Here is a 15,436-nt window from a genome sequence, read left to right as displayed (position 1 = left end):
ATCCCCCCCCCCCTTTCTTCTTGTCTTCTCCTCTTTTTATAGCTAGCCCATCCCAAAAGTGTCCGTTGGACCATTTAGTAGGGTAGTTAATAGGTATTAACTTGGTTATTAGGGGTAATAAGTGGGAGACTTAATAGGTAGCCTTTATTTGGGGGTTATGGATGAGGTAGATAAATAGGACTTTTAAGGGTAGATAATTAGGAATAACGGCTAGTTAGTCCAACCTCTTACCCGTGCCGACCTCCGGTCGAGCCGACTCCCGGGCCAACCGACTCCTCGGTTTGGCTCGTATCTCTTTTGGCTTGCTCCATTTTCTTCTTGGGCTTCCCTTCTTTGTCTGGGCTTTATCTCTTTTCTTCTTGGGCCCCGAGCCACGGGGTTCACACCCCATCATAAATCACGGTGACTCAATGGGTTAGTAGGCAGGGCAAATGCCGGTGCGCACAAGGAATCTGCCCACTTTGGACATAATTCCCACACTGCCGCCGCCGAGGTTCGAACCTTGGTTTCTACAATATTCTAAAATAGTACTCCGTATCATAGCTATTTATTAAGACGTGTAGTATTTCATTGTTGGTGCCTTGGTGAGAAATGATTTAATTGGTGATTTTAATTCATCGGTCTTGATTGATTTAGAGATTTGAAATTTATTTTAGAATTGTAATCTTAATAATTGAATATTTTACTTCATAATTTCTTTTAAAAAAACGTAAATGTACTTTTTTTCTTTTTATACAAATAAAATTAATATATAAAAAATATATTATTACCCAACTCTAATTGAGATCTTTTAAATGACATTGATATTAATTTTTTTTTTATATTTTTAAGTAACCTAATTTACACTGACAATGATTTAATATAATTATAGCTTAATTAAAAAAAAAAAACAAAAAAAAACCAATATTTCTATTTTTTTAAATAAAAATATCATTTAAAATTTTTAATGATATATTTTTATACTATTAATTTTATTTTTTAAAAAAGTAATAAAAATGAATTTAGAGAGAAAATATTAATTTGTTAAAAATTCATAAGATGTTTTTATCTTAACTAGCACGAATACCAAAGTCCAAATTGAATACTATTTTACTTTTTTTAATTTGTTTAGAAGTTTAAATCAAATAGTATTAGGACTTGTAAAAATTTGAATAGAATAATTCCAAAATTGTAAAGAAGTTTCTAAAAGTTTGGATCCCATACAACTTAGAATTCGGCAACCCTAACAAAGCTACATTGGTTTTGGCCCAAAGCTTAATAAAGACGCTATTTATTGTTTCCTTTCATCTTCAAGAACCCAACCCAAAACTCTGAATAATTGAATATTTTACTTCATAATTTCTTTTAAAAAACTTAAATGTACTTTTTTTCTTTTTATACAAATAAAATTAATATATAAAAAATATATTATTACCCAACTCTAATTGAGATCTTTTAAATGACATTGATATTAATTTTTTTTATATTTTTAAGTAACCTAAATTTACACTGACAGTGATTTAATATAATTATAGCTTAATTAAAAAAAAACAAAAAAAAACAATATTTCTATTTTTTAAATAAAAATATCATTTAAAATTTTTAATGATATATTTTTATACTATTAATTTTATTTTTTAAAAAAGTAATAAAAATGAATTTAGAGAGAAAATATTAATTTGTTAAAAATTCATAAGATGTTTTTATCTTAACTAGCACGAATACCAAAGTCCAAATTGAATACTATTTTACTTTTTTAATTTGTTTAGAAGTTTAAATCAAATAGTATTAGGACTTGTAAAAATTTGAATAGAATAATTCCAAAATTGTAAAGAAGTTTCTAAAAGTTTGGATCCCATACAACTTAGAATTCGGCAACCCTAACAAAGCTACATTGGTTTTGGCCCCAAAGCTTAATAAAGACGCTATTTATTGTTTCCTTTCATCTTCAAGAACCCAACCCAAAACTCTGAATAATTGAATATTTTACTTCATAATTTCTTTTAAAAAAACTTAAATGTACTTTTTTTCTTTTTATACAAATAAAATTAATATATAAAAATATATTATTACCCAACTCTAATTGAGATCTTTTAAATGACATTGATATTAATTTTTTTTTTATATTTTTTAAGTAACCTAAATTTACACTGACAGTGATTTAAATAATTATAGCTTAATTAAAAAAAAACAAAAAAAAAACCAATATTTCTATTTTTTTAAATAAAAATATCATTTAAAATTTTTAATGATATATTTTTATACTATTAATTTTATTTTTTTAAAAAGTAATAAAAATGAATTTAGAGAGAAAATATTAATTTGTTAAAAATTCATAAGATGTTTTTATCTTAACTAGCACGAATACCAAAGTCCAAATTGAATACTATTTTACTTTTTTTAATTTGTTTAGAAGTTTAAATCAAATAGTATTAGGACTTGTAAAAATTGAATAGAATAATTCCAAAAATTGTAAAGAAGTTTCTAAAAGTTTGATCCCATACAACTTAGAATTCGGCAACCCTAACAAAGCTACATTGGTTTTGGCCCCAAAGCTTAATAAAGACGCTATTTATTGTTTCCTTTCATCTTCCAAGAACCCAACCCAAAACTCTGAATATAATAATCTGCAATATAATTCTGCTCCGATCACTTGCTTTTCTCTGTTTTCTTGCAATGGAGCTGATTCCCGGTCTTCCCAACGACTTAGCTTTTGAATGTCTTATTCGGATTTCGTTTGATCAGTTTCCCAAGGCTTCATCTGTATGTAGAGCATGGAAAGCTGTGATTAAGCAGCCGGAGTTCCTCCGGCGCCGGAAAGCTTCTGGTCTAACCCGACCTGTCATTGCCATCTGTCAGTCAAGGTTTAGTTTAAGCAGATTGGATACAGTGGGTTTCCGGCTCACGCTATTCGACCCGGTGAAAAGGCGTTGGCATGATTTTCCGCCGATACCGGAGGTGGTGGAAAGGATGCCGGTGTTATGTAGCGTGGTCGGTATTGGGGCGGAGCTGGCGGTGATAGGGGGGTGCGATCCGGTGACACGGCGGTATCTGAATTCAGTTTTCATCTACAACTTCTTCTCCGCCACGTGGAGGCGCGGCGCCGATATGCCAGGCGAGGACCGCCTGTTCTTCGGATGTGCGGCGTCGGAGGATGGCGGGACAGTGGTGGTCGCCGGCGGACGGAGCTCGACCACTACCTTAGCGCTGAAATCAACGTTGGCGTACGACGTGGCAAGGGACACGTGGACGACGTTGAGTGAGACTTTTATTATTTTCAGTGAATTACGGATTCTTTTTTATTTTCATGTTTTACTGCTAACTTTTTTACTGATTATTATTAGTATTAATTAATCAGTGAATTTAATATTCCGTGAATTAAGGATCTTTTATTTTTCCTATTTTACTACTAACTTTTTTACTGATTATTATTTGTATTATTAATTAGTAACTTTTTTCTTTCTTTATTCTATTAATACTATCATCTTCATATTCCTAATCATCCATTTTAATTTGTAAGAAATCAGGATACCACATCAAACTGGAAACTACCACATTAAGATACCACATCCATTTTATTATTATTATTATTATTATTATTATTATTATTATTATTATTATTATTATTATTAATATTAATTTAATTCCATATCCATATTATTATTAATTAGTAATTTTTTTATAGAATTTTCCTTTTTTACTGGTATCATTATTATGGCCTTTTTTTTTTTGTTTGGCAATCTTGCATTTCCTTTTCTATTTTCAATTAATTAAGAATTCTTTTTATTTTTTTTCCTATTTTATTGATTATTATTAGTTTTAATTATTCAGTGAATTACAGATTCTTTTTTATTTTCATGTTTTACTGCTAACTTTTTTACTAATTATTATTAGTATTAATTAATCAGTGAATTTAATATTCCGTGAATTAAGGATCTTTTTTTCCTATTTTACTACTAACTTTTTTACTGATTATTATTTGTATTATTAATTAGTAATTTTTTTCTTTCTTTATTCTTTGGGCAGGAATGCAAGGAATGAGGATTTTGTTTTTAAAAGAGTATAGATAGACTATAGAATTTTATAAATATATTTCTTAATAATAAAAGTTCAATTACATTATATGATTTTTACATAAAATAAAAAAACATGTAACAATATATAGACTTTATAGTAAATATGAAGATATGCTAAAATAAAAATTACCTAATTAAAAAAAATTAATTTTTTTTCATGCCTCAACATAATCACATGTTATTTTCATCTATAATCAAATCCATATTCACCTTCATTTTTTTTTAAAAAATACTGTCATCTATTCATCTTCATTTTCTAATCATCTATTTTAATTTGTAGGAAATCAGGATAACACATCAAACTGGAAACTACATAAGAGGATTTTATTTTTATTAATAGTATACATTATTATTATTATTATTATTATTATTATTATTATTATTATTATTATTAATTTAATTCAATATCCTTATTATTATTAATTAGTAATTTTTTATATGATTTTTCTTTTTTACTTGTATCTTTATTATGACATTTTTTTCCACAATCTTGCCTTTCCTTTTTCATTTTCAATGAATTAAGGAATCTTTTTTATTTTCCTATTTTACTGATTGTTAGTAGTATTAATTAATCATTGAATTATGTTTCCTTTTCTATTTTTAGTGAATTACAGATTTTTTTATTTCTTATTTTACTGCTAACTTTTTTACTAATTATTGTTAGTATAAATTAATCAATGAATTTTATTTTCTTTTCTATTTTCCTTGAATTGAGGATCTTTTTTTATTTTACTATTTTACTGCTAACTTTTTTACTGATTATTATTATAGTGTTATTAATTAGTAACTTTTTGCCTTTTCTATTCTTTCGGTGGGAATGCAAGCAAGGAGGATTTTGTTTTTAATAAGAGTATAGATAAACTATAGAAATTATATAAATGTATATCTTAATAATAAAAATTCAATTACATTATATATGATTTTTACATAAAATAGAAAAACATGTTACAATATATAGACTTTATAGTAAATAGTAAGATATGCTAAAATAAAAATTACTTAATTACAAAAAATATTTATTTTCATGCCTCAGCATAATCACATATTATTTTCATCTATAATCAAATTCATATTTACCTTCTTTTTTTTTTTTTTTTTTTGAATACTATCATCTTCATTTTCCTAATCATCTATTTTAATTTGTAGGAAATCAAGAAACTACTTCAAATGTAAACTATATAGGAGGATTTTATTTTCATTAATAATAATAATAATAATAATATTATTATTATTATTATTATTATTATTATTATTGTTATTATTTTTAATTTAATTTCATATCGTTATTATTATTAATTAGTAATTTTTTATAGGATTTTCCTTTTTTACTGGTATCTTTATTATGACCTTTTTTTTTGCACAATCTTGTCTTTCCTTTTTCATTTTCAATGAATTAAGGATCCTTTTATATTTTCCTATTTTACTTATTATTATTAATATTAATTAATCAGTGAATGCTATTTACTTTTCCATTTTTAAAGAATTGCGTATTTTTTTTTATTTTCTTATTTTTGTGCTAACTTTTTTTACTGATTAATCAGTGAATTTCATTTACTTTTCCATTTTCCATGAATTAAGGATTTTTTTTATATTTTACTGCTAACTTTTTTAATGATTATTATTACTATTATTATTTTTCATCTATAATCAAAACCATATTCACCTACATTTTTTTTTTTTTTGAATACTATCACCTTCATTTTCCTAATCATCAATTTTTATTTGTAAGAAATCGGGATACTACTTCAAACTGGAGTATGTATTATGATATGAGAGTTCCATTATATTCTATAACATTTCTTATACATTAATTACACATGGGATACTAAATAATATCTTTAATGTATGTTTGGACCTACATGTGCAATAGTGAACAAACCCAAGAGTTAGAGATAGATGAACACAAGTAAATTCAAACTCATCATATAAAAAAAATCAATTTCCGGTTCGGCAAAGCGCTTCGTTGCCTATGAGGAGAAGAGTTTGATTTCTGATAAGGAAAACGCCGGTCCTTCCTTGCTGTCGGAAAATTAAGAAATCAGCTTTGTAGTCAATGTTACCAGGGTCTCCATCAACGCCCAATCCGTTGGATCCTTCGGCACTAAAAACACTTCAAGCTACAATTGCAAAAATAATAATAATAATAATAATAATAATAATAATAATAATAATAATAATAATAATAATAATAATAATAATAATCTTGAAAATTGTATAAAAAAATACTTACGTTTTTATGAGTGCAACACCAAGATATGATTCCACAGAGAGAACAGAAATTAAAGAAGATGAAAACAGTGCAAAAGGAAAAATTATGATTTCCAAACTCACCAATCCATTATATTTATAGGTAGAAAATATGAGAATTATGATTATATTAACCTAATTTACTACACAGAATTTACTTTTTAAATGTATGTATACACCTAAATTTAATTTACTTTATATAATGTATGTATACACGTAAATTTCTTAATACTTTACTTTACCAATTACCTAATATATATTATTCATACACCTAATATATATTATTACTTAATACTTGATATCTCTTAATCTTGTATATAATTTCTAACCTAATATATATTATTACTTAATCTGCACATGGAATAATCCCTTGATCTTATATATAATTTCTTTAATTTACTTAATCTGCACATGGAATATCCCTTAAAATCTTATATATAATTTCTTTAATTAATTAAATTTAGATATTACACAATGCCCCTAAATTTTGGAGAGAAAATTTGTGAAGGGGGATTTTACTTTTATAAATATATAGATATAGATTTTATTTTATACTTGAACAATAATATTTTTATTATACTTGAACAATAATATTATCAATTATATTATATTATAGAATATAATACCATATATAATATTACCAATTAATAGATTTTATTTAATTTTCATTTGACAATTACTTACCAAATAAGTTTTACTACAAAAGTTTTGGGGGGAAAATTTGTTAGGAGAATTTTACTTTTATATATATATATATATATATATATATATATATATATATATATATAGATATATAGATTATAATAAGAATTCGAATGTAGAATTATAATACAAATAAGAAAATAGAAAACAATATATTCTATTAGAATTGTATTACACTATTCTATTAGAGATAGTATTACACTATTTTACAATATTATAATAAGAATTCGAATGTAGAATTATAATAAAATAAGAAAATAGAAAACAATATATTCTATTAGAATTGTATTACACTATTCTGTTAGAGATAGTATTACACTATTTTACAATATTATAATAAGAATTCGAATGTAGAATTATAATACAAATAAGAAAATAGAAAATAATATATTCTATTAGAATTGTATTACACTATTCTATTAGAGATAATATTACACTATTTTACAATATTATAATAAGAATTCGAATGTAGAATTATAATACAAATAAGAAAATAAAAAACAATATATTCTATTAGAATTGCATTACACTATTTTACAATATTATAATAAGAATTCGAATGTAGAATATAATACAAATAAGAAAATAGAAAACAATATATTCTATTAGAATTGCATTACACTATTTTACAATATTATAATAAGAATTCGAATGTAGAATTATAATACAAATAAGAAAATAGAAAACAATATATTCTATTAGAATTGTATTACACTATATTCTATTAGAGATAGTATTACACTATTTTACAATATTATAATAAGAATTCGAATGTAGAATTATAATACAAATAAGAAAATAGAAAACAATATATTCTATTAGAATTGCATTACACTATTTTACAATATTATAATAAGAATTCGAATGTAGAATTATATACAAATAAGAAAATAGAAAACAATATATTCTATTAGAATTGTATTAGAGATAATATTACACTATTTTACAATATTATAATAAGAATTCGAATGTAGAATTATAATACAAATAAGAAAATAGAAAACAATATATTCTATTAGAATTGTATTACACTATTCTATTAGAGATTATATTACACTATTTTACAATATATTATAATAAGAATTCAAATGTAGAATCTACAAATCTAATAAGAGCGAATAATGTTAGGCCCTTAACTGGAACAAAAAAAATGTCGGTACTGATTGTTTCTTAAAATGAATGGTTCATATTATTTTGATTTTAGTATCTTTTAATGATTTTCCTTATTTACCCTCTATTATATTATTTTCTTCCCTTAAATAACCCTAAATTCCGTTAGTTTAAACTTTAGTAACGGAATATTCCGTTAACTATTTATTATTCTTAACATACTCTTAATTTATATAAGGTCTTAGGTTCGAACCTCATCCCAAGTATAATTGACATAATTGTTAAACATATATTCCGTTAACTATTTATTATTCTTAACATACTCTTAATTTATATAAGGTCTTAGGTTCGAACCTCATCCCAAGTATAATTGACATAATTGTTAAACATATATTATGAATATGTTAAAATGTATTAAAAAAATATATAATATAAAATTTAACATAAACTTTGGTCAAATAATTAGCTCGACTAAATACATAGCATTCAAAGTTGAGCATCAAATATTATAAATCAGGAACTACTTTAAAATTATTTGATTTTCTTGAATTTTTTATTAAAAAAAAACAAATTTATGTTAAGTTTTTTTTTTTAAAATTAATCTTCTTCTGATTATTTAGAACAAAACTTAATATTTCAATTATGATTTTGCATTATTGGAATGATTTAGGCCATTATGGTATTAATATTTTTTTTTTGTATTTTTTTTTTATAATGGTACAATTGTACATTACATTACTAATATTATACTATTATTTTTTTATCGGACAATGTTCTTATATCATTGTCAGACCTGCGCGGCCTAACTACAAAGTTGTTGATCATAAATACAATTACACATGGACTCTAAAACGGTAGGATCATTTTTCAAATAATTGACAATGTTAACATCCTACTAGCTCCAATTGAACAAGTTTACACATCAAAATTTTATCAATGCATGAAAACTTCTAAAAAAATTTGTAAGTTAATTTTTACTATACCATTATATTAATATCTACTGTAACCATATATTTTGAATTATTTATTATCATCCTCTATTAACAGCAATTGTAGCAATTGTTATGGACAAACTCACAAAACAATTTGTCTCAACAAGGAATGGAAATTAAAAAAAAAAATCATTGATTTCATTATTGTTGAAGAAAAGTATGTACGACACATTATTACTCTTATTAATTAAATAAATTAGTTGCTACAACAAAAAACAATACATATGCATTTAATTAATTTAGAATTAGATGTACAAAGTGGACAAAACCCCAAGAGAATTACAGCAAGATCAATGTTGATGGCAGTGTACACCCTCAATGCTCCACGGCAGGCTGCGGAGGACTTGCAAGAGACAGTTCTGGAAAATGGATTGGAGGATTCACTAGCAATATTGGCTCTTGTCCTCCACTTATGGCGGAGGCTTGGGCAGCTCTAAGAGGCATCCAACTCGCCAAAGCTCTTGATCTCCAACAGGTTATTTTGGAAAGCGACTCCAAGGCCATTGTTGATGGTATCACTTCCAACTCTCTACCAAACTCCCTGGTACACAACCTTCTGGCCACCTGCAGACGCGAATTGCAGGGTATAAGAGATTGGAGAATTGCTTGGATACCTCGTGAACAAAATGCCACGGCGGATGCTCTGGCGAAATTAGCAGTCTCTCGTCCTCGTGGCATCCACATACTACCTAATCCTCCAACAGAAATCGTTCCTTACTTAGAATACGATTGCAGCTCTTTTTTCCTTTGGCGATATTTCGCAATATAAATAAACTCTTGTACTTTTACTTCTTCATAAATATATGGGTAACACCCTTCCTTTGGATTAAAAAAAAATTTAGAATTAGATGTCTATAATGCTTTATTTAAAAAAAAAATTATTCATTATAAAAAAATTTTAAAAAAATATAATTTCATTAGTTATATTATCTTTATTTTCTACAATTCAAAGATTCCTTACCTTCAAATTTATTAATTTATTATATTCACTACATTGTTCATTGTGTTCTTTTTTACATTATCTTGTAATTAAATATCAAAGTTATAATACAAAACATGTTATATATATATATATATATATATATATTTATTTATTTATTTATTTATTTATTTATTTACCAAGCATTTTATACAAATATAATAAATATTAATATTTCGTTCAATACTTTCACATGATAACCTGCGACACACATCTCACAACACATGAAACATGTAGGAAAAAAACTACCACTACTAAATATCAATAGGTGTTTGTACGCTAAAGAGTTCATATTACAACTAAAATCTCAGTCATATACACAACAAAGTAAATCTAAAACTTCCTACACCATAATCTCATTGCGTGATGAATCCCTCTATGCTGCTACCAGTAACCTAATTGCACATGAAACACTATCAATAAAAAAATAAAAAAATAAAAGAAAAAGAAAAAAAGAGGACATGTACTGAAGATGAAACAATAAAAATGCTACCCAAAAAAGAATTAAGAAGAATTAGAGAAATTTAAACCAAAAGTAGTATTTATTTAGACTATCGCTTTAAAACTAAGTATTTAGACTAGCGCTATTACAAAGTTGCAAACATTTATTTTAGTGACAATTATAAGCAATCTCTCATATATTATCTTGCATTTATATATTTTAAATTACTGATTTAAATAAACAAATTCAACATTTATTTACATATGCATGAAAATCTCCTATATAATATTGCATTGATATACTTTGGAATACTTATTTAAAAATAATTATTGGGCATTATCTCATTCGCACAAAGTGCGTAAAAAACTAGTTATAATACAAATAAGAAAATAGAAAACAATATATTCTATTAGAATTACATTACACTATTTTACCGCAAACCACGTAGATTTGTACAACATAAACCATAGATAATTTATGCAATCAATTGCACACAGAAGAACGAGAATTTAGAAAGGAAATTAACTAATCATTATTTATTTATATATATTATAAAGCAAGTATTGCTTCTTTCCCCCACAAAAAAATAAATAAATAATAATAATAATAAAATTAAAAAAAAAAAACAAAAACTTAGTATTGTACTAATTCCAAAATTGTAAAGTTTATAAAAGTTTGGATCCCATACAACTTACAATTCGTAAAAGTTTGGATCCCATACAACTTACAATTCGCCAACCCTAACAAAGCTACTATACATTGGTATTTATTGTTTCCTTTCATCTTCAAGAATCCAAACCTCTGAAATATAATTCTGCTCCGATCTGTTTTCTTTCAATGGAGCTGATTCCCGGTCTTCCCAACGACGTAGCTCATGAATGTCTTATTCGGATTTCGTTTGATCAGTTATCCAAGGCTGCATCTGTGTGTAGAGCATGGAACGCTGTGATTAAACAGCCGGAGTTCCGCCGGCGCCGGAAAGCTTCTGCTCTAACCCGACCTGTCATTGTCATGGCTCAGAGAATGGATGGTTTAAGAGAATCGGATCCGTCGTTTTACCGGCTCACGCTATTCGAGCCGGTGAAAAGGCGTTGGCGCAATTTTCCGCCGATACCGGAGATGGCGGAACGGATGCCGGTGTACTGTAGCGTAGTAGGAATTGGAACGGAGGTGGCGGTGATAGGCGGTTTCCACCCGGTTACACGGCAGCATCTGAATTCAGTTTTCATCTACAACTTCTTATCCGCCACGTGGAGGCGCGGCGCCGATATGCCATGCAAGGGTCGCGCGTTCTTCGGATGCGCGGCATCGGCGGCGGACGACGGGACAGTGGTGGTCGCCGGCGGTGTGAACTTGGGCAACAGCGTGTTGAAATCAGCGTTGGCGTACGACGTGGCAAGGGACACGTGGACAACCTTGTCGGACATGTCATTTGGGCGAATCGAGTGCACGTGTGTGTTCCACCGTAGCAAGTTTCACGTACTCGGCGGCTTTTAACGATCCACATGACTTGGATTCCAAACAACCTGCCGAAACACTCGACCTTGTAACCCGACAATGGTGCCTAAGCGACATAGTCACAGATTATGAGATCATATCGAAGCGAGATATTTACGTGGAGGTTGGAGGGATATTATACACAATTAAGGAAAGACATGACGTGATTGCATTAGAGGACGCCACATGGGTGTTTGTCGCTCGGGTCCCAATCTACACATCTAGCGTGGTATATGTGACAGGGTGGCCGGGGAAGATTATGGTGATTATTGGAAATACAAAATATGGTGCAGCTAAGAGAGCTTATGTGCTGGAATTGAAAACTAAGAAATGGACCAAAGTACAAATCCCAAGTGAGTATCGTGGAAATGTTCAATCCAGTTGTTGTATACACATCTAAAAAGGAACAATTTTATTTTGCCCTTAAATTAGTGTGACAAACACTCTTTTTTCTTTTCTTTTTTGAATACATTTGTCTTAATTAGATGATTGAGATTCAATTATTTACAATGCGTTACATTTCGTGTTTACAATATATTTTGGAAAGAATATATATGGTCTCAAAGTGAAAATGTGATGCATTTCAATTGTTTTAAGTTTCTATTAGAGATTTGTACAAAACAAAATGTGACATTGAAAGTTATGCATTAAACGTGGCAAAAATAATTCCGTTAAGTAAACCAACTACCAAGGAAAACGCTTTCGGAGATCGAGATTGTTTTTCATCGAAAAAGAAGAAGGCCGAGGATATGCCGATGACATCAAGATTATTACCATTCCATTTAAGTAAGAGAATTAAATTTGATAGATATTAAATTGGAGATATTTCATAAAAATAAATAAATAATATACTTTGGAGAATTTTAGACCCTTATTAATTTAAACAAGTAATCTTTTTTTTTTACCATTCAAGTTAAGAGAATTAAATTTGATAGATATTAAATTGGAGATATTTCATAAAAATAAATAAATAATATACTTTGGAGAATTTTAGACCCATATTAATTTAAACTAGTAATTTTTATTACATTGTAGTATCTGTTCATATACTTCTCAATCTACTGAAACACAAAGAACCAATAACGTCTCCGAGACAACCCATGTATCATATGATGTCATAAATATCATGTACTCTTTTTCTCAGCTAAGTTTTACCAATGTATCATATGATGTCATAAATATCATGTACTCTTTTCTCAGCTAAGTTTTTTTACACATAATTTTCCTAGTGAGGTTTTAACGAGGCATGAATATTTTTAAATATAATATCCATATACCTTGTGTTTTTCTTGTCTAGGTTTTTTTCCATAGGGTTTTCTAAAAAAATTTTTAATAAGACAAAGCGGTGGTCAAATAATGTCCAAAGGGGAGTGTTATAATATTTCATTTATTATGGATAATATTATTGGATTTGTAAGAACATCTGTAACATTATGTCATTTAGTAAAATACTTAATGATTATACATGTATATATATTCACATATTGGAATAATAGAGGTGCGGTTATGTGTGGCTTATTTGTATTCTTCATCTTTTCTCTACCTTCTTTATCTACATTTCCATTGATCAATATGTTTGAGCCAATAGGCTGATTACAACAAAAAATTAATATGATTAAATTTTTTAAAGGATACACTGTGATCTTGTGTGGCACTGTAAATTATACTCTATAATAAAAAAAATATTTAATATGATTTTAGACGTACGTGATAATCAAGATAAAATAATGAATGAGTGTAAGAATGAATGAAGATGTGGCACATGAATTAGTTTCTAATTTATTGTACTTGTGTAGTTATATGTATGTTTTGTTATGTAATTTTAAAGTTCAAGTGAGATATGTATAAGTGTCAATTGTAACTGAGCAGCTGAGCTCGTAATACAATTGGCACTTGCACACATCTCACTTGAACTTTAAAATTGCATAACATGCATGTAACTACACAAACACAATAAATTAGAAATTAATTTATGAGAGATGTAGGTGTTTGAGTGAGGTGTGTACTAGTATCAATTGTAATAAAGAAATCGGAGTTGGAAGTATCTCAAGGCAATAATAATACGGTGTAACAATATAATACGGAGAGAGAAAGAGAAGAGTTGGTCTTGTAAGTTAGATTTTTTTTTTCCCAGTGAGTATGCGTGAAAATAATAATAATAATAATAATAATAATAATAATAATAATAATAATAATAATAATAATAATAATAAGTAAAGGACCTTGTGGTCCAATGGCATCAAATTGAATTCTACCTGAGAGATTGTGGGTTTGAGTCTCAGGCGCTATTGATTCTTTGTGTTTCGTGCGTCAATTTGCAAATTAGGCAATTTGTTTATATGCCAGGTAGCTTAGAGTGGTTTATTGGATTAATGAAAAATAAATTTATTATGTTATTTGGAATAAAAAAAATTTAATAGTGTTATATTGTATTACGAATATAAATTTGAATGTAAAATTGTGAATAGGAATGTTGGAAACAATATTTTCTCTTAGGCAGCTCATTTGTTAATTAGGCAATTTGTTTATATGCCAGGCAGCTCAGAGTGGTTTATTGGATTAATGAAAAATAATTTTATTATGTTATTTGGAATAAAAATTTTAATAGTGTTGTATCGTATTACGAATATAAATTTGAATGTAAAATTGTGAATAAGAATGTTGGAAACAATATATTCTCTTAGCTAGGCAGCTCATTTGTTAATTAGGCAATTTGTTTATATGCCAGGTAGCTTAGAGTGGTTTATTGGATTAATGAAAAAATAATTTTATTATGTTATTTGGAATAAAAATTTTAATAGTGTTGTATTGTATTACGAATATAAATTTGAATGTAAAATTGCGAATAGGAATGTTGGAAACAGTATATTCTCTTAGAGGGTGTTGGGAATGTAAGATTACCTTGTGTGTTTGGTTTGGATGATGTAATATAATATTACCTTGTTTGGTTCAAGGTTATATTTTAGGTTATATGGATCAATTTACAATAATGTCCTCATATATATATATATATATATATATATATATATATATATATATATATATATATATATATAGGCTCCGGATCCCATGAGGTCACATAGATAGATGAGATCATGATGAGATCTCATCTCATCCATTATTTCATTAAATAGAGATGGGTGAGATTGAAAAAGATTTGCAATGTAATTAAGGTAGTATTTTAAAAATAAGAGTAGAGAAGTAATTGTAATATTTATGTTATTTTTGGCAATAAAATGTAATATTTAGCATCAAAATATAGGAACTATGAATGGTAATACTCATGAGTAATCTATTTTGTTAGTAGTAAAACAACCGTGAGCATAGAAGATTGAAGGAGACATGTTTCCTGGGGTCGTGAATGGCAACTACGTCCACATGTATGTGCATTTGGCCTTGTTTTCAATTGGAT

The 15,436-nt window shown here is 27.4% G+C and overlaps 2 protein-coding genes across 2 annotated transcripts; both read left to right on the top strand.

Moving 5' to 3' along the window:
• Window positions 1-2,591: 2,591 nt before the first annotated feature.
• LOC109176393 (F-box/kelch-repeat protein At1g80440-like) lies at window positions 2,592-9,875 on the top strand. The gene is made up of 2 exons (XM_019325851.1): window positions 2,592-3,238; window positions 9,439-9,875. Exons 1-2 carry the CDS (start codon window positions 2,656-2,658, stop codon window positions 9,873-9,875), a joined length of 1,020 nt encoding a protein of 339 aa, XP_019181396.1. The 5' UTR covers window positions 2,592-2,655.
• Window positions 9,876-11,364: 1,489 nt separating this feature from the next.
• Window positions 11,365-12,024, top strand: LOC109176314 (F-box/kelch-repeat protein At1g80440-like). The gene has a single exon (XM_019325781.1). It carries the CDS (start codon window positions 11,365-11,367, stop codon window positions 12,022-12,024), a length of 660 nt encoding a protein of 219 aa, XP_019181326.1.
• The last annotated feature ends 3,412 nt before the right edge of the window (window positions 12,025-15,436 follow it).

This window comes from Ipomoea nil, unplaced genomic scaffold, assembly GCF_001879475.1.
Source record: "Ipomoea nil cultivar Tokyo-kokei standard unplaced genomic scaffold, Asagao_1.1 scaffold0070, whole genome shotgun sequence".
In the NCBI taxonomy this organism is placed as follows: Eukaryota; Viridiplantae; Streptophyta; class Magnoliopsida; order Solanales; family Convolvulaceae; genus Ipomoea; species Ipomoea nil.
Note: the sequence above shows the minus strand (reverse complement) of the source record. Positions and strands in the feature narration are given on the sequence as shown.